The sequence below is a fragment of the Gigantopelta aegis genome, chromosome 10 (genome assembly GCF_016097555.1).
Source record: "Gigantopelta aegis isolate Gae_Host chromosome 10, Gae_host_genome, whole genome shotgun sequence".
Lineage (NCBI taxonomy): Eukaryota > Metazoa > Mollusca > Gastropoda > Neomphalida > Peltospiridae > Gigantopelta > Gigantopelta aegis.
The window spans coordinates 45,924,583-45,945,998 of NC_054708.1; the positions used below are offsets into that span (position 1 = coordinate 45,924,583).

At 36.3% G+C, this 21,416-nt stretch overlaps 1 protein-coding gene across 1 annotated transcript; it reads left to right on the plus strand.

Annotated features, from left to right (window-relative positions):
- Positions 1-2,531: 2,531 nt before the first annotated feature.
- LOC121383060 (60S ribosomal protein L5-A-like) lies at positions 2,532-16,704 on the plus strand. Its single transcript, XM_041512825.1, has 8 exons — positions 2,532-2,621; positions 5,211-5,280; positions 8,086-8,201; positions 9,023-9,157; positions 12,802-13,004; positions 13,813-13,990; positions 15,928-16,016; positions 16,561-16,704. Exons 1-8 carry the CDS (start codon positions 2,619-2,621, stop codon positions 16,652-16,654), a joined length of 888 nt encoding a protein of 295 aa, XP_041368759.1. The 5' UTR covers positions 2,532-2,618; the 3' UTR covers positions 16,655-16,704.
- Positions 16,705-21,416: the final 4,712 nt, after the last annotated feature.

The window sequence follows — 21,416 nt, forward strand, 5'->3', positions numbered from 1 at the left end:
TAAATACACATTTATTTAAGTTAGAACAATCGTGTATATTTAAAGGGTTTAGCATTATTAAACATAATTGAAGTTCATCATATATGGCAATCTTTTGTGTATGGTTATATTTAATCATTAATTATTTTAAATATTATTATGTTTCTTAATCAAGAAATTTTTCACATTAATAAAGTAAAAAGTGCATTTCTGTCTCAATCATGTTTGGACAAAAGGGGCAATATCTTTCTTGTCTTGGAATTTGGTGATTTTTATATCTTCCGGTTTCAGTATTTAAATTATGTGAGCTTGTTCTTCATTTTGTAATTGCAGAACATTGTTGTTGTTTGTTTTTTTAATCAATATTGCCAGGACTTTTAAAAATAAGTAAAATTTTGAAATAACTATGCTTTTATAAGTGACGAGTTACAAACTTGTCAGAGAAATAAATATGTCCGTCGACAACATAAAAAAAAAACAATATATAGTTTTATAGCGATGTCTATTGGACAATAATATTGCTGTAATAAACATGTTTTGAAACACAGCAGTGTTTGGGGGTTTTGGGTTTTTTTTTTAAATCAAAGCTTTTGGAGTTGGGGGTTGTTTATTCACATTGTAATTTATAATGACCTTTTTTCCTCTGTATAGATCAGTAGTAGTAGTCGTCGTCGTGGGCGTGGTTGTTGGTTTCGTTCATGTGACGAAACAACCAGTATGGTTGAAATCAAAACACATCCGTGGAAAAACCAGTGAACTAAACATACTGGGTCACCCTAAGACATGGGCATAGGCTGTGGCGGGTTTGGAGTGTCGGCTAAAGTAATTTTACAGTGCAGTATTAGGAAGGAAGGAAATATTTTATTTAACAACGCACTCAACACACATTTTATTTACGATTATATGGCGTCAGACATGGTTAAGGACCACAGATACTGCGAGAGAAAACCCGCTGTCTCCACTTCATGGGCTACTCTTTTTGATTAGCAGCAAGGGATCGGGTCATGCATCCCCATTCAATTCGTATTGAACAGGATGGTTCGATCCCTATCTCTCTTCCGCTCCCTGCCTGGTTTTTAAGTATTTATGTGTAAACCTATCTAATTTAAAATATACCGTCCTGTGAAATTTTTTACTATCGGTCCTTTGTTGAGTATGCAAGAGCTTGTCGGAAAAGTTCAGACCAGAATTCGACTCTATTCACATCTGGAGACCCTTCCACAACGTCATACGAAGAACAATTAAATATAGAATTAGATCGTATTCAAACATATACACACATACTCATGCGCGTTCGCGCATATACAGCACGCATGCATGCACAGGGGTAGGCCTACACACGGACATTTCTGGTGCGTTTTTGTTATTGTTGTTTTAAGCACAGTTAACGTATCTTAAAGGTCGCAAAAATTAACCATCGCTGGATTTTTTGCGCCACTCCCCTAGTGGCACCAGCGATTAAACTCTTACAACCAACCCTTTGGCGTCACTCTTCAAGTCACGCCGGTTTCGGAAGTTATAATAACTTCCTAAACAACTAGTAGGCTGCCAGGATTGGACTGAACTGCGGTTGGACACGATGGGGGTGGGGGTGATGGGATGCCGGGAGTTAGGGCCTTCTTTGGGGCCATATGCGTAGGCGGTTCGGCCTTAGGTTTTATGTAGGGCCGGCCTCCCCTCCCTCCCGACCCTCACCTGGTCACACCAATGTTTAAAATATGGCTGGCAGCCCCTTTCCTCTTAACCTCCCATGGGCTTAATGAATATTGTTTAAGAATTATTATTAATTTTAGACCAGCCCATCTAAATTTGCGCCGAAAATATATTATATTAATAATTTATATAGGCTAGGTTAGGAATGTTGATATTTTTCTTTAAGGGCGCAGTCAAAACTTTTTAACCCCAATTTTCCCCTTTTTATATTTTTGGCGTTAATATTCAGAATTTCCCCTATTTGTTAGGTTATCCCTGTCCCGAGTCAGACCCCCGATCCTATCGGAGGCCGGACTCGGTATAGGCGTGTTCGAAACCCTAGTGGTATATGGACACGTTAAACAAGTTACTAAACTAAGCTAAAGGTCGCAATACAATAAAAGGGACAGACCCAAGTTTCAGCCAATGAAAATGCACACTAAGTTTGGCTAATCTACAATTACCTGTAAGACATTTGGGATAGTTACAATTGAGTGAAACATGAATCTGTGACTTTGAAATGGTAAAATATCGACTCGACTCCATAACTGTTACTTCTCAGATGCATATGCGTTTTTAAAAATATGAGAAATGCATTTTGTGACATTAAAAACACCTGGATGACCAATAACACTTCGAATGTACGGAAATGAATAATCTAAACAATAAAATATAAGTAAAGTATGATTTCAATTATCAGAAACGTCTCTAATAGTAAAAGATATTCCTTAGTGTTTAAAAACTAGGGTATGTTCTTTTAAAAGACAAAATATTATTGAATGAAATAGTCCGATCCGGTCCTTGCTAGAAATAAAATTCCAGTCCAAATCATGTGCCCGTCTTTGGTGATGCGCATGACAGCCATGTAACTTCCTTTTCCACCAAAACTTCAACCTCAAGCCGAAGCTACCTGTGGGTGTCGAAGTTTAACTTCGATTGTCACCACTATGGTGAGACATACAGATGTGAAAATAAATTGTTCTTTGTATTGATGCAACATTTAACAAATTTCCATGAATAAATGAGACAGATGCTGACATATAAAATAGATAATAACTGGATAAGTTTGCCGTTCAATCCGTCGTGTAATGGAAGTCACATGCTCATTTTCAACTCGTAAACCGACGAGATTAATTAATTTATATATTTAAAAGTAATTGCATAGCAAAAAAGAATTTTAATGTCATATTTGTTTATTTAAACAAAAACGAAAAAAAAGGTGTTCCATCGACGTCTCAAACTGCGCTCGGCAAACTACAAAAATATGTTATCCTGCAGCCTGCAGGGCTCGAACTTGAGAATTTGTTTCTCACAGCCATTTTAAAAAGAATTGGCATGGGTGAAACGGCCCAACGATGGCAAATTTGAGTTTGCTTATGTCAAATAAACAAGACTGAAAGGTTATTCTGCAGCATGAGTTCGAACTGTACCCCCCCCCCCCCCCCCCCCCCCCCCAATGGTTTGGGTTGGGGTTAGTTTTAGGATCATTATGGTTGAAGACTGTCACTTTTCGCACTTTGTTTTAGCTTCGTACACAATAAATATAACATATCTTACTGTAATTTCACTTGAAATCCATATTTTGTAAACTCTAAAAAAATTTTTTTACAAAAAATCACACTATTTTCTTGAAACGCATTCAGTTATATTAAAACAAAAAATTGGGTAGCAATTTTGCACTGGAATTTGTCCAACGTTCTTAAAACGGAAATGTATCCTCATGGTATGGGTTTTGGCATGGATGAGCAAAGATCTTGCGTAGGGTGAAAATGACTGTTTTTCTTGTTATTATTGACAGATATAATCTAATGGGGATCAGGCTAAAACGGAACCACTACCAAAACGGAACCATTTTTGTTGGCGAAAATGGAACTGATTGTGGCTATATATAGAGAGAGACACAGACAGACGGAGAGAGAGAGAAAAACTAAAAATCATGACTTAATTTGTTGCCGAATAAAGCCGGTCAAAATCGTATTATTCAACATGTGAAACCGTGGATTGTGCTACGATAGGAATTAACACTTACCTTACCAAATCTTTTTAGTTGTTATTACTGTAGACTGTTGATTGTCAAGCATTTAAGTTACTAGAAATAGAATTCTGCTTTAATACCAATTTGATTAAACATAGACAAACCTTAGTGAGCATATATTGCTAATTAGTTCTCAGTGGATAGCAGCTCTCCACATTGGGAGGCTGTGTGTTAAGTAAACAAGTAAGGGGATCCGGTGGTTATAGATCTTTTTTTTCCTTATATAATAGCCTACAATTAAACTCAAAATACAATGGTTTGGAGGCTTGGACTTCTTATCAAGTTATATAAAGTTGTCATCAAAGGCAACTAACAAAGTTCATTAAAACTTATATGCCTTAATTTTGGTTTTGTGTTTTAGCCATCGATTTTGGTGCAGTTTTAGCCAAGACGGGTTCCGTTTTGTCCACAGATTTTGGTACCGTTTTAGCCAACGCAGGTTGCATTTTGTCCACAGATTTTGGTGCCGTTTTAGCCAACACAGGTTCCGTTTTGTCCAATTTGGTTCCGTTTTCGCCTGGGGCCGTTTTGGCATGGTTCCGTTTTCGCTATAACCCATCTAATGTATATATATATCATTAAAATAAAAACCTTAAATTCAATACATGTAGAGTGAAAGTTTTAGTTTACTTGTGTATACTGTAATATTCTAACCTTTTTGAAGCGGAACATCCAGATAACTTCTGATTGACCAATATTCAAGATAAATAATCCCAAACAACTGGAAACGATGTGTGGTGGTCCATAAATTCCATATTAATAATAAATTTTAACCCTATCGTCACATGTAAACCATATAGCCCAGTGCAAACCTAATCACTATTTGTACATTGATAGGGTAGGGTAAATTTGACAACCCTTAGAGTATTTTTGTTTGTTTGCTGATTATTACTATTATTCAAAACAATGTCCACTACACATTTCATGTTGAATAGATATTATTTTAAGATGTAATATGATCTTGAACTGGACATTAAAAATTAGCTATATTACAATGCTTCACCACTTTAAAATAAATGGTCTATTAACCGTAACCCCTGTCAAAATTCTATAACAAGTGGACAACGCTGTTTACAGGTTGGTATATTTTTATATTTCATAATTCTGGACAAAATATTAAGTTTAAGTTTTAAACGATGAAAGAAATAAAAAGTACCTTTTGTCAAATATATCGTATCAAAAAATTATCGTTGGATGTGTTTTATTTATTGTGTACGAAGCCAAAACAAGTGACGGTCGTAGAACTTGATATAAAGAGGTATAGGTTGAACTATTTCCGTAAATCACTTAACAAAATGTGACGTGCGCGACTATTGATTACTTCACAATATGGAACATGTTATAAAAATAATATATTCCAATCGGTTAATGTTAAAAATCGAACAACTTTCAAAGATTGTACGAAATGACTTTTTGTAATGGTACAAAATGACTACTGTACCACAATTTGCAGCTTATTTATGCTTTGAATGATAAAGGAATATGTTGGTCTTATTGTTTACAGGGGTTTGTTAAAGTCGTGAAGAATAAGGCTTACTTCAAGAGATTTCAAGTAAAGTTTCGAAGAAGGCGAGGTAAGTCACTTAAAGCTGCAATGTCTGGTTTCAATCGTATATAATCTAGTTCTAAGTTCAAATACAAGCATAACTACACGTTTAATTCACTTGCGAGTTGTCGTCATTAATGCATATCGTCAAATGCTTACTAGCCAGTTAGAACAATTCTCGCCATTTTGTAATACCGAGCGGATTCTAGCAGCCACTTCCTAGCAGCCAATTTCAGCAGACACACATGGCGACGTTCTAAACACCGGACTCGTACGCCTTTTATAATGTGTGTTGTGGTGTGGGCTATACGAAACTAGTTGGACATCCTACATTACCGTAGTACAGACTGATTTTTAAAGTGATACTTCAGATATTATAAAAGTGCTTAATAAAACGGTTAAGTTGTATTTATACGGATATTAGTAACAATAAGACTGAAAATGAGTCTTGGTTGTTATTTTGTTTTTGTGTTGTTATTATATAAAGATACTCTTTAAAACTCTAAAAATAAAAATTAGCATAACAGTTCGTTTAAAAGTGTGTGAAATACAGGTAACAATCGAAAGGCGTATGAGTCCGGTGTTTAGAACGTTGCCATGAGGGTCTGTTGAAATTGGCTGCTAGAATCTGCTAGGTTTTTGTAATGCAACAATAGCTGAACCGTACTATTTTTAGCCCAGAGGGAGCCCGGCAAAAGTGTCCCACTTTCAAAATAGTGGGTTTATTTTTAACTTAGAAAAGCCAGCGTAGTGAAACCAATTCGGAGTGCGGCGTCTTATATGCACCAAATGTAATGACATTTTCTGTTCTAAATGCTTAACCTTCTGACTACTGCAGGCGAGATATCTCGCCCGACGTCACGTCAGTCGATATACTGTACACAGTATACAGTGCACACGACACTCACCGGAAACGGAAATATAATTAAAGAAAAAAGATTTTTTTTCAAAATGGTGGTTTTTGTTTTGATTTTTTCAATTGAAAATACCTTGAAATTTTGAGTTCAAAAAGTGGTTTTCGGCAAGTATTTTCGCTTGACAACAATGGCGGCACGTCGCAGTAATTTTCAGGGATCGATAGCTGATTGTAACAGCTAATTTGATAATAAATTTGATCGTTTTACCAAAAACGAAAATTACCAAATATTGCAATATGAATCGTAGTTCGGGTTTAAAAAAAAATTCTGGTCAGAAAACCACTGTTATCGGGAATAATGGACATAAATACTGGACAGCTGGCCACAAATGCCCGTAAGTAAACACAACTTTTTCGATTTTTTGCCTAATTTTAATCACCATTAGCCGATCTAAAATAATAAAAATTACAAAAAAAGACACGAAAATAATACTTACCGATTCATATATGAACTTTATTTCATGTATTTATGAAACATTTAAGTGAATATATGTGAGTAAAAATTATAAACTTGTACCCACTCAACGTGGTTTTTGTTAAAAATTAATCCAGTAGTCTAAAGGTTAAATAATAAAAATATTCTAGACAAATCACGTTTAATTAAATCTTGAAACTTATTAAAATTGAATATTATCACTAGAATTGTGGCAACCATAATGCAATGAACTTTTGGTGGACTTAATGTTCTTGTAACATTACTTAGTCACCTATACCTGTTCAGGTGGATGTTATTTTTTGTCAATTATTTCGTTCATATTAAACTGACAAGTAAATATTTTGTAAATACCTATTTAATGATACTCTACCTAATTTAGCATTTACTTGTTTGGGCTCTCGTTGATGTACAAGGTGGTGTTTACTCTTGAAATTAAAATAAAAATGTCAGTAAACAGGAGATTTGTGATCTTCATTGGAACAGACTATAACACATTTTGATCCATATGTGTCAATTTCATTACCTGTAAACAAAACTTTTAATTTAAAACTGCAAGTTAATTTTGAATTGCAGCATAAATTATTAATTATGACCAGCATATTTAGTGAATATAAATTCAATATAAGTACAGTAGAAATTTCAAATTTATACAATCGTACAACCACTTAAAGGTGCTACATCAGAAGTTATATGTGAGCATCTGTTTGTGATAAAGATTCTCCAATGAAAATGTATTTTCTACTGGTAGATAAAATCATTTCCTATAATCATTTATGGGCATATAGTTAAAGGTGTAGTCTTTAAATGTTAAAGCAAAATTTAATAAAGCATTATTTGCAATAGCTGTCATTATGCAACTTTGAGATAGCACCTTTAATACCGGTATAATAGATCACAAGCACAAAATGGTTCTTGACAGTTTTGCTCAAAAGTTACTTATAAATGTCTACAAATATTTTGTTTTGGATAGGGATAGGGGTAAACCATCAAAAACGGTTCTTCACATACAGTAACAGCAATGAAATTGACATATGTTGACAAAAATTTGTTATAGTCTGTTCCAATAAAGTGCAAAAATCACCTGTTTACTGACGTATTTCTTTTAATTTCAAGAGTAAACACCACCTTGTACAACATCAATGAGAGCCAAAACAAGTAAATGCTAAATTAGGTAGACTATAATTAAATAAATATTTACAAAATATTTACTTATCTGTTTAATATGTAAGAAATCCATTTTTATTCTATTTCCGACGGCACTATAGATTTTGTCTCCATTTGTTTTCTGCATAGTTTTTCAGACTTACTTTTGTACAGATACTGAGCTGAAATTTTGTGTACAGTTACTTTAATGGAAATTTACCAATTTAAAAAAAACAAAAGTGTATAGCCCGGTAAAGGATGTGTATTGCTATAGCAGTACTCACAATTCTAGCAAATTAACGAACATTGATATTTACAGTTTGGGTTTTTCTTTTCAGAGGGTCGCACCGACTATTTTGCGCGCAAGCGTCTTGTGTTTCAAGAAAAAAACAAATACAACACCCCAAAGTATCGCTTGATTGTCCGATTCACCAACAAGGACATCACATGCCAGGTAAGTTTAAAAAACAATTGTATGCCCATTTTTTATATTGTATTATGGTATCGGGGCTAGTAACTCGCCACAAAATATGGTGGCCCAAAAAATAATAATCGATGTTAGCAAATTATCGTAAGTGAACCACGAACCACAAGCAAGATTTTAATATGAAATTAATATATGCAATACAAATTCATATTAATAGTGGCTCATATGTTATAACTCAAAAGAAGATACCCAAATAATATTATTTGGATGACTGATGCCATTACTTTTTTAATATTTAAGTCTGCCAAACACCCATTGGTCACATTTGGCAACCTGGCCACAGGCCATTTCGAACCCTGTGGTACGACATAGTCCATACATCTATGTCCATACATCCATTAACTTTTCTTATCCAGACTATCTTGAATACCAATGAATCTCAATAAATGCTGTTGCATATACTTGTATAAGAAAAGCTTCCAATTGCAGCAAATTTGATTCGCAGTCTTTGAGGGGTTTTTGCCTTCATACCCCATAAAGACTTTTTGCATTCACCATTGTGTTCTCTCAAAATTGCAATTGTGCCATCCTGACCCAATGCCCTTCCCCAAGCTGTATTTGCAGTGTCCCTCTAACAAATTTCAACCCCATGATGTGAAAAAGAAACTCGTTTTATTGGAGAATTTGATGTCAATAAGAACTTGTAAATACTATTATTCAAGGGTTATGAAATAGTTTATAATAATAAATTGGAAAATAACTGTTTGTAAAAACTACTTTTGAATTGTATCTATTACAGATTAAAGCCCTGCCTTTGTGTGTGTGTATTTATACATTTTGAATTGTAGATAGCGTATGCCAGAATAGAGGGAGATGTCGTCGTAATGGCGGCATATGCACATGAACTTTCTCACTATGGTGTCAAGGTCGGGTTGACAAACTATGCTGCTGCATACTGTACAGGATTACTTCTGGCCAGACGGGTATGTCAAGACAATTTGTTTTTAAATCATCTTCTCGACTTCCAGAAAGAAAGAAATGTTTTATTTAACAACACACTCAACACAGTTTATTTACGGTTATATGGTTAAGGACCACACAGATTTTGAGAGGAAACCCTCTGTCGCCACTTCGTGGGCTACTCTTTCCGATTAGCAGCAAGGGATCTTTTATTTGCGCTTCCCACAGGCAGGATAGCACAAACCATGGCGTTTGTTGAACCAGTTATGGATCACTGGTCAGTGCAAGTGGTTTACATCTACCCATTGAACCTTGCGGAGCACTCACTCAGGGTTTGGAGTCAGTATCTGGATTAAAAATCCCATGCCTCGACTGGAATCCGAATCCAGTACCTACCAGCCTGTTGACCGATGGCCTAACCACGACGCCACCGAGACAGGTCGACTTCCAGAAATGCTGTGATGAATAGTCTTCATACATGTAAAGGTCTAGAGTTGTTTTGGGGGTTTTCCCAAGATTCTATATATATATATATACTGCTCAAAAGAATTTAAGGGTCAAAAATTTATAACCAAATAAGTTTAAGAGTGTATTAGATTGATGATGTAAACTACACCAAATTTTTTATTTATTGTTCCATATTTACAAAAAAACACAAATAAATGTCACTGTATACAAGAAAGTCACATGACATGCTGTCAAAGTTGAAGGTTGTCAAACATGGATTTTACACATTAGAACATTCGTTTAATAGTGTGTGAATCCACCCCTGGCGCAAATACACTCGACACATCGTTGCCTCATGCTGTTGATCAGACGTCTGAAGAACTCTTGGGGAATGGCCTGCCACTCTGCCATAAGAAGTTGACCCAGATCATGAAGGTTGGCCGGAGGGGCATGGTTATCCCGAACTCTCCTGCCTAATTCGTCCCAGGCGTGCTCTATTGGGGCCAAGTCAGGCAAATATGCTGGCCAATCCATCCTGGCGATAGCTTGTTGTCTGAGAAAGTCCGTTACCACCCTGGCGCGGTGGGGTCTGGCATTGTCATCCTGCAGAACTGCCCCGTCGCCAATCTGCTGAAGGCCTGGGAGAACCAACGGCCGGATAATCTCATTCAGATAGCGGATTCCATTCAGATTGCCATCCACCACATAGAGGGGGGTCCTGTGGTGGATAGAGATGCCGCCCCACACCATGACGCTGCCACCACCGAACCGGTGACGTTGTCTAACGTTAACGTCAGCGAAGCACTCCCCAGGACGTCTGTAGACACGAACCCGACCGTCGTTGAACTGGAGACTAAACCTGGACTCGTCAGTAAACATCACTCGACCCCACTGAACACGTTGCCACCACAGATGAAGCGTGCACCAGTGACGTCTGGCCGTTCTGTGACGTGGTAGGAGTGGTGGTCGAACAGCCTGGCGATGGCAGCGTAGATTATTGGCTCTCAGACGATTGCGTATGGTTTGATCAGACACTCGAGTTCCAGTCGCAGTCCGTAGATTGTCACGTAATCGGCGTGCAGTGGTTGTGCGTTGAAGTAGAGCCATATTGGTGATGTAGCGGTCCTCTCTATTTGTAGTGCTTCGGGGTCTTCCCGAACGTGGACGATTTCGAACAGAGTTCGTTGCTTGGTACCATTGCCACAGTCGGCCAACGACACTCTGACTGACACCAAGTCTCAGAGCAACATTTCTTTGCGTATTGCCATCCTGAAGCCAAGCAATAGCCCTTCCTCGATCTTCGATAGTCAGTTGAAGTCGTACCATTGTCGAATTTGGAGTGTGCACCGTACACGAACGCAAGCTCCAATTATACGGAAATTCAGCATTGGGAACATGGAATACATGTGCAAAGCGTGCAAATGAAGTGCTTTGTGAAAAAGCAAGTTATGGGCACTTAGCAGACCTTTATCTTTCGCCCTAATTTACGTGCAAATGTAAGCATGTTTTCGCCATTAGAACTAGTCGACAGTGTCAATGACAGTGGATTTTAATTCATTTATGGGTTGCTTAGACCCACTTTCGTCAAAATGGAACAATACCATGCGTGACATTATGGTGTAGCTAATATAATTGACATTCAGAAAATAATGTCGAAAATATCGTCTGAACCTTAAATTCTTTTGAGTAGTATATATACTGAACAAAATAAGAAACTTCCGGCTAACTTTGCTTGAACATAACTTGATGAAAACAAACTGGGGGAATAATTGTTATATATGCGTTTAAAGAGTGTTCCATGATGCATCGTTTGGTGGAAAAATCATGGCTATAGGTTAACAGAAACTGGGAGAAATTTTGACCAAGTGTGGTAGGGGTTAAAAAAACACTCCACCCACTTAATAACGGGTATGACCACCTCTTGAATTGACCACTGTAGTGCACCGCAGGCGCATAGAATTGACTAAAGTGTTGATTTCTGCCTGTGGAATATTGTTCCATTCCTGAATGAGCGCTTGACGAAGTTCGTTGATGTTAGCGGGTGGGTTGGGACGACGCCTCAATCGTCTGTCCAGACTATCCCAGACATGCTCGATGGGGTTGAGATCAGGACTTTTAGCGGGCCAGTCGTCAATGAAATCAATGTTATTTGTCCTAAGAAAATTTACAGGGTCTCTAGCTGTATGAGAGGTGGTATTATCATGCTGAAAAATTGAGATGATTGCGTTTTTATGGAACAGAGGAATGACGTGATGAGCGAGAATGTCATCGCGGTAACGTTGAACATTTAAATTGCCATCAATGACGACTAGTGGTGAACGATAACCATGGGCAATGGCTGCCCAGACCATGACACAACCCCCACCCCTGAAATGATCTCGTTCAAGAACACAACAGTCAGCATAGCGTTCATTTCTCCTACGGTAGACGCGCACCCTGCCATCACCACGTAAATAAAATCTGGATTCATCCGAAAAAAGAACGGTATTACAGCGTCGCCGTATCCAACGAGTGTGTACACGTGCCCAATTAAGACGACTTAGACGATGACGTTGCGTTAAAACGCATCCGACGTAAGGATGTCGTGCATGTAAACCGTTCTCCTGCAGATGATTACGAACAGTTTGCCCACTGATTCGGTTATTATGAAGCCAAGGTGTGTTAGCAGCAGTAGCAGTGGCAGTTTGGAATCGATTGTGCAAATGCGTGTTCATGATGATATAGCGGTCTTGACCACACGTTGTAACATCGGACGTCCACGACGTGGCAAGTCGTTGGTGCTTCCTGTTGTTTGAAATCTTACTGCCTTGCAACGTTTTCTGTCTACATGCCAGCATCAAGCATGCCAATCGCCCGTTCACATAAATTATTGGGTATTGCATGCTACAATGTAAAAAATGTTAATTTTTTTACAAATTTTGAAGCGTTTTCGTTCACTTGACAACAATGTCAGTAAGATAAGTAAAACAAATTGACCGAATACTATACGGGACATTTCGAACCATGCATGCACGTGCAAATTGAATTTCACGTCGACGATTAACTGCAAAAATAATCGATAAAATTCATGAATCCTGATAATACAGCTCACGGCTAATACTACCTATATAATTTCATTACACAATGAATTCTTTAACACAACAAATACTATATGTACAAATCGGAAGTTTATGTTTTTTGTTCAGTATATATATATGTGTGTATTATAATTTTATAACAGCTTCTGAAGAAGTTTGGTCTAGACAACCTATACAAGGGATGTGAAGAAGCTAACGGGGAGGAATACTACGTTGAAGATGCTGATAAAGGTCCCGGGGCTTTCCGGTGTTACCTTGACGTTGGTCTGGCAAGGACGACGACAGGAGCGAGAGTATTTGGAGCTCTGAAGGGCGCTGTAGATGGAGGATTGGACATCCCACACAGGTCATTGTCACTTGGTTGTCACTGGATTTTATTATTAGTCTCCTACTGGTCCAACTGGAGGGGACTATAGGTTTCATGTCTGTCTGTCCGTTTGTCTGTCCCACATAGTTTTCCAGATGTTTTTTACCACAATACCTTGAGATATTGAGTGGACATTTGTGTATAGCTTTAATCATATACTGCAGGGTTTGAACTGACGGCAATTGCCATCATTCAGATATAAATTGCCATAGGTTGGGAGCATCACTGATGGCAAAAAAGTGCCGTCTGTAAAGCTTGATAATGGCAAAATGTTTACATCTGATTATACATTAGCTGCCAGTATATAACATTGATACATTTAAAATATGTCTTCATACAGCAAAATAACATTTGGAAGACAAATTCTTAAGTTTGAGCCATGTATATTTGTAGATTTAATTTTTTACACAGTTATTACCCTTGAATTTAGGAGATAACAAAAATTATTGGGTCATGTATTGCTTTAGCAGTTCTCTCGGAATGCGTGTTTTATTACTGTGTAACCATACGTTTCTTGGCCGTCTAGACAGTCATGATTCAGTTTCATTTGGAATATGTTACTTTGTTCTCATTAGTTCTAGTAGTGTTTCGTCACTTTGTAACAGATTTCATGTTAAAAAATATTGAAGTACCAAGAATTATGTGAATCAAAAAAGATAAAATGCATTGCACACCTACTTTTGGCACGTTATTGTGACAAATACATTGGCACATACAGAAAAACATTCATGATATCTTTTTTTCGTTTTGTTTGTTTTTCAAAATGTAAGTTTTATTATTTAAACAGCTCAAAACGATTTCCTGGATATGATGCTGAAACAAAGCAATACAATGCAGAAGTCCACCGCAAACACATCTATGGTCAGCATGTTGCAGACTACATGAAACTGCTCCAGGGTGAAGATGATGATGCCTACAAGAAACAGTTCGGACATTTCATCAAGAATGGAATAACATCTGAAAGTGTACGTTATTTTTTTCTAGATGATTAGGGGTGAGACGTAGTCCAGTGGTAAAAAGCTTGCCTCATGTGTGGTAGGTTTGGGATCGATACCTGTCTGTGGACCCATTGGACTATTTCTCATTCCTGCCAGTGCACTATGACTTGCATCAAAGGCTGTGGCATGTGCTGTCCTGTTTGTGGGATGGTCAGGGTTCGCACAGGTGCTTGAAGTGCTTGAAAGTACTTAAATTTTGTTAAGGTATTTTCAAGGCCTTGAAAACCTTGAAAAATCATATTTTTGTGAAAAAGTCTGGAAAGTTCTTGAATTTTACTGTTGCCTCCTGAAAAAATTGGAAACCAGCCTTTTCTAGCTTTAGTAAAAAAAAATTGAATCGCTTCCGTAGGTTTATTTACGCGTCAACTCCATCTAGCAAAGTATTTACTGTTGTAAAAGATGCTTGTAATGACCTACTGAATTTTCCAAAGTGTACTTTATCGTTTTGGTTGCTAAGGAAGTCCAGCCCTACCTGTTGCATATGCAGACTGATAAACCGATGGTTCCCTTTCTCGGTGACGAATTGCACTTAACCAGTTGACACTTGAAGCAGTGTATAATTATATGTGCAATGACAGTCGACTTTTTATTACCAGGTAAATTTGTTTAAAACATGTTTTTGTGTCCTTAAAAAATGAATTTAATTACTTTTGAAAGTCCTTGAATTTTATTTTCTCACACCTGTATGAACCCTAGATGGTGCACATAAAAAATCTCTTACTGCTAATGGAAAAATGTAGCAAGTTTCCTGTCGGACTATATTTAAAAAATTACAAAATGTTTGATATCCAATAGCCGATGATATATAAATCGATGTGCTGTAGTGAAGTTATTAAACTTCATGTTTTCTAGATGATTAGGCATGGTGTACATTTTTAAAACTATAAATTCTGGCTCAGCTTGGCCACTTGCCAAATTCACCCGTTCAATATTTAAAAAATAATTGGCAAAATTTATTTTAATTTGACAAAATAATTTCTGGTAATTATTGATATTTTTATTTTTAACAGATAATTGATGAAATATTCTTCTCACCCAAAGCTAGCTTCTTTTGTTTTTCTTTTTTTAACCTGTATAATAGCATTTATTTTTGGAGTAGTAGGTGTTCTGTTTTATGTAGCTATATTTGATGTCAGCTGTGAATGGTACATTTGAAAGAAGTTTGTTTACAACACAAGTCTTTTAAGGTCTGAGATGGTTTGTCTGCATCTAAAGGGAACTTGACCAGGAGAAATTTTATTTTATTTGAAACATGTATCTTGATGGAAGATGCAATATTTTAATATGATAATGTTCTAAAATGCATCTCAGAGTTCTAAATACTGTCCCCAACCCTCTACTTTCCCCAACCCTCTACTTTCCCCATGCTGTCTGTTTCAAACGGGCCATATTTTTTGTTGGAAAACGATCAATTTTTTTGGCCTGCTATTATTTAAAAAGAATAACAGTGGACCTTACAAGTGTGTCTTAACAATGCCAGAAGGTAACTACTGAACATTCCCCGAAGTGGTCAGACTAAGCCCACAGCTAAAACCTGATGGGGAATGGCAAGCGTGTGGCACAGATAGCCACAAGAGACAAGCACCTGTCGCGGTTGGAGAGACGAGGACTGGGATGTGGAGGTGGACAGCGAAAGAAGTTGAAAGATAGGAGTTTTTGCTAGATTGGGAAGAAATGAGATGGATTCAAAGGAGAAAATGGAAAGGGGGTAGTGGGATAATAAAAATAATAATGACAGCAAACCATCTTTTACATCCTATTTTGAGCCTGAAATGGGCAGGTATAAAAACAGTTCCCTGTAAGTTGCTGTTTGCATTTAGAAACAATAATAAAGTGTCCTTGCTGGCTACCATAACATTAACTCGTAAGTGATATTTACTGACTGCTATAATTGTCATTTTTAGTTGGAGAACATGTACAAAAAATGTCACACTGCCATCCGAGAGGATCCTGAACGTAAACCAGGACCAGAAAAGAAAGTCACCAAAAAGAGGTAAGTTTAGTAACTCCAATTTAATTGGTTTTTTTTGTTTTTTTATGTAGTGAAAAATTAACATGTTTATGGGCTCCAGAGAGATGATCGAAACTTAATTTAAAAAAAAAAATTAATACACTGTTTGAATAATGCTGCTGCTAGTGGTGTTGATTTCTTTATAGAAATTATGGAGATAATTTGGGAGTATATATTGTGGCTATACCAAATCTGAAGGGTGGTATGTACTTTGATGACGGCCATCACATTAAGTGAAATTGGTCAGAATATAACATAGCCATTATTAAATGTTCTGAGGTGTTCCTTTTCTTTCCAACTTTTAATATATTTGAAGAATTTTATCTTGTATAAATTCCTTTTCACTAGTTCCTTAAGTTTTAATTTAATGTTTTTATATTTATATACTCACCTTTGATACCCAATAGCCAATGTGGGTTGGGTTTTTTTTGTGCTGGGGTGTCATCAAACATTCCTTCATGCAACTTACTAAAAGTTATTTTTATGTTTGAATTATTTTTAAATTGTGCTTTTCCTCTTTTTGTAGATGGAATCACGCCAAGTTGTCCTTAGCTCAACGCAGAGCGCGCGTGAAGCAAAAGAAAGCAGCATTTTTGAAAAAACTGGAAAGTGACGATTAAATTATATCCAGAGCTTGTATCTGTCTGACAAGAATAAAATGCCAGAAGTACATGATTGTTTGTGCTTTTATGTCGGGAGTGTTATGGAAGTTGCCCAACAATATCAAGACAACACGAGTAAGAGAGGAATGATGGAGCTTCGTTTTCAAGATTACCGTCATGCTGTTCGTTGGTGTGTCACTGGAGGTTTTTAAATGGGGAAACACAGACTGTTGACCGTCTGTCGTAGACCTTGCCGGTTAAGGGGGAGTCATTAATTACTCCCTTGAGACTTAACTCTAAGAGTAATTTTTAGCTCCCCTCTTTAACATAAATAAAAAATATATATATAATGAAGATCAAGTATTGATGTTCATTATCGTAATGTGTTAAACAGGGTTCCTAGCGGTCTTTCAATTGTAATAAGTGTTTAAATTCTTACAAATCATAGCCAAAGCAATGGTGATATTTTTTACAGCTGAATGCAGTTGATATTTTCCATTTGGGTTTTAATCGATCATGATGCATGTAAAAAAAGCTAAATTTGTTTGCCACTGACGGCAACGTAATCAAACTGATTTGGTATTTTTATCACATTCCATTGTCTTTGACCACGGTGTAAGTCTTTGAAAATGGCAGGTGAAAGGTCTTTAAGTCTGTGAACCTTGTTAAGTGGCTCACATAATCTTTTTGGAGAACAGTTTTCCGGGAACATTTTGTTCAGTGTTGCATTGCGATTCTCTACGCAAATTTCAGAGATTACTACAGTTCTAAAACCATTTTCAATGGACTAGAAATGTCGCTAATCAAGATTTTGAAAAAATGTTCCCTGGTCACCCCCCCACAGAGTATTGGTGAAGCATTGGGCATATTGATTTATGGTTTAACTATTTTGTATTCTAACCAGCTCTACAACCCGAGTTGCAGGCTACGGTGCATGTTGTTTCGGGAAGGATATATAAAAATAAAGATCTTTGCCACTGTTCTAGAGGGGATAATTTTCCATGATGCGGATAAATCTAATTGTGTAATGTTTTTGGTATTATTTTTACAACACGAGTTTTATTTTATGCATCTAAGGAAAGACGTGAACTTGCCAAGCCTGTAGATACTGAACATGATATACATGTAAATGTACAAACCATTATTAACGAGATGTTTGGCTACACATTTGATTACACAATAGTTTATTTCCAAGTCATTTTGATGGGTAGTTCCTATTAAATAATACATTTTTTGGCAGAATTTATCATTTGTAGAAAAAACTAAAATTATCGCTCATTGTCAAATAAAAACGTAAACCCCAGGATTTAGAAAAATGGAAAACTTGATTTGTTAAAATCTGAAATGGAAAATCATCTCCTAGGACTATTATTAAACAAAATGGTGGTGTGGCTTCCAATTTCTTTTATTGCCAATAGCTACTAATTGAGATTATGATAAATATTCATGAAAATTTCATTTAGCTACCCAGATAGCATACTTATGGGCAATTGCTGCAGTGTGTAATCGGTTGCCGATGCCTTCTGTGTAATGTTGTTCTATAATTTAACACACAGAACAGTGATACAGTGCTTGCCTGATGCACGATCGTTCTAGGATTCCCGTTGGTGGGCCCATTTGGCTATTTCTCGTCCCAGCCAGTGCTCCACAACTGGTGTAACAAAGGCTGTGGTATGTACTATCCTGTCTGGTATGGTGCATATAAAAAGATCCCTTGCTGCTAATCAGAAAAAAGTGTAGCCCATGAAGTGGTGACAGCGGGTTTCCTATCTCAATATCTGTGTGGTCCTTAATGCCAATGCCATATAACCATAAATAAAATGTTGAGCACATTGTTCTATAAAACATTTCCGTCCTGTCACTGTTTAACGTATGTAGTTAGGAGCAGTCAGTCTGGGATCAATCCCAGTCAGTGAAGCCATTGGGCTACTTCTCGTTTAAGCCAGTGCACCACGACTGGTATGTGCTATCCTGTCTGTGGTATGGTGTATATAAAAGACCCCTTGCTAGTAATGGAAAAAATGCAGCTGTGTTCCTCTAAGACTACATGTCAAAATTACCAAATGTTTTACATCCAATAGCCGATGATTAATAAATCTGCTCTAGTGGTGTTGTTAAACAAAACTAACTTTATAGCTAGATGTCAAGACCTAATAAAGATTATTAATAGTTGAAATGTGTATCTGCGCTTTTTTTTTGGGGGGGGGGGGAGAGGGAGTGAGTCTTTATTTTGACAAAAACAGCTATATGTAATATATTTGAACGGTGTCTTTGTATACCAAGATATACAAATAGGCAAAATAATTTATACAACTTTAGTATTAATACCAAGCATTGATCAACAAAACGTTTTGGTATTTGGCAATCTATCGTAACTTTTATTCAAATAAATTTGTCATAAAAATTCTCTATACACTGGGCATAGTAAAAAGTGATATAAATTTTCTATAACTTGCATATTACATAATCTCTGTGGATAAAGTATACACGTACTATAATATTTACCGGTTTCACAATAAGTCTGAGAACATAATCGCAGGCTGGTTAACAAAATATTTTAGTATCATGATGAAATACAAGACGCCTTTTACAACTCATTATGTTTTAGTTTTGTAATATGGAGGCGTTAATCATAGACTCCACATCGTTGTAACTATCTAGTGAGTTCAAATGGTCTCTTAAAAAAACATGTTCACAGCTCTTGGCTCTGTGACACTAACATAACATGATTTGCATGCCAAAAATTATACATTATGGACTAAACTAGAAAGAAATGTTTTATTTAATGACACACTGAACACATTTTATTTACGGTTATATGTTGTCAAACATATGGTTAAGGACCACACAGATATTGAGAGTGGAAACCCGCTTTCGCCACTTCATGGGCTACTCAAAAAGATACTTTGAGCAAACCAAGCGAAAAACACCTCAAGGGCAGCTTTAAAAGAGTTTTGGACAGATGTTTGAGAAAGTCACTAGTCCTCACAGAAGATTTGGCTAGTGCACTATTATGCTAATACATTTGATAATTTACACTAGCCCTGTCCAAACATTGACTAGCCGGGACCAAGGGATAGTGGATTTGTTTAACAAGCAATACAACTGTAACCCAGTGTTAAACACAAAAATAGAGTTACCGAAAGCAACATGTAAAATACACAATACATATGACCCATGTTGTAACACACAGGTTTCCATAACCCACTGCTAACCCAAACACAGTCTGGATGCAAACTAACATCCATATTAATCACAATAAATGTTAAAAGGTCCATTTATGAATTAATTTATTTAACCAAAGGAATACATAATTATGTACATTTTTTAATGAAATGGATAAAACAAATCTATACTTTCTTTAGAAAACATTCAACACCAAAAAAACATGATTAGAAATATATTCTCTTAAGATATGTACATGTATATGAAAATATAATCATTTGTTCTTTTAAAAAATAATTGGCACACTAAAATGTTCATGTAATCTAATAATTTTATTTACACAACTATATGACTGCCCAATAATATGAGCAGTGAATTTGCCTTCTGGAAAAAAAATAACATCCTAAAGTCCAAAGCACATTGTTAACTCCTACCTTTCATTACCAATAGATTTCCATCATTTTGTACAGACAAAAATCTTGGAAAAAATACAATTACAATGACACAGATTCCACATACTAGATGATAAACATGTCACCTGTATCAACTTCGCCGAGATCACCCAGGGCAAAAGGCATGTAATTTTGTGCAGGCTGCAATTTTGCCTTTTTATGGAATATTCTCCAAGAGGGTGAAAGGATGTGATGTAATCTAACTATGTCAGAATGTGTTATGATATAAAAGCAATCGTGACGACATTGTATTAATTACGTCAAATACTTTGGAGGTTCCACTCCTCTTCAAGAGTATTACATAAAAAAAGTAAAATGGCTGACGGCAAAAAAATGCATGCTTTTTGTCCTAGGAGATCTCGGCGAAGATGTTTATCTTCTTGTTTGAGGAATTTGCATCATTGTAATGGTTTTTTCACGATTTCTGTCTGGACAAAATGTGAGTAAAGCTAGGAGAATAATTTCTTAACTTGTTAACAATGTAGTTTGGACTTTAGTGCTGGATTCACACCCTACTTGTGGTTCTCACCCAAATGCATTTTATAGGTTAACTTTAAAATAAATATGTTAACTGTTACCAACATGGCTTAAATCTATTTCACTGTACTGTCTGTTTGCATCAAAAGGGAACCGATGAATTGGCATGTAATTTTATAACAAATAAAGTTAAAATGGATATACAACCCAATTGTTGTTTTAAACCCATACAAACTCAAGTAACATTAAAAATATATATATATTAATTCTAAATAAAAGTTTGCATACCCAGGATAAATCTTTTCTGACACAGGTATGAAGTCAACTAACGGAACAGCCAAACTAAAGCATGCACATTTCTACCTTTAGTTTCTATTACTTTACTGACAAGGCAAGTGAAGCGGCATACATTAGATGTTCCACCATTTTGTTTTTACTCCTGTATTAAAAAGGAGATTTAATTTATATTCTGCGATCGTAGTTTATTTACAAAGAAATGTTTTCATAAAAACTATGAATTTTGTTTTCATGTAAGTGCTGCCAAACATCTTGAAAAATATGTTCCAAACTTTATTAAAAAACAAGGATATCATTATTCATATATGACGCCATGCCTGATAATTTTCTGCATGTACTCTACCCAGCTGCACAGGAAAATCGCACAAACTATATCACTATTCAAGGGA

Coding starts and splice junctions, on each gene's coding strand:
- LOC121383060 (XM_041512825.1), top strand. Junction 5,281..8,085: donor AAAGTTTCGAAGAAGGCGAG/GTAAGTCACTTA, acceptor TTTTCTTTTCAG/AGGGTCGCACCGACTATTTT. Junction 13,005..13,812: donor GGATTGGACATCCCACACAG/GTCATTGTCACT, acceptor TTATTTAAACAG/CTCAAAACGATTTCCTGGAT.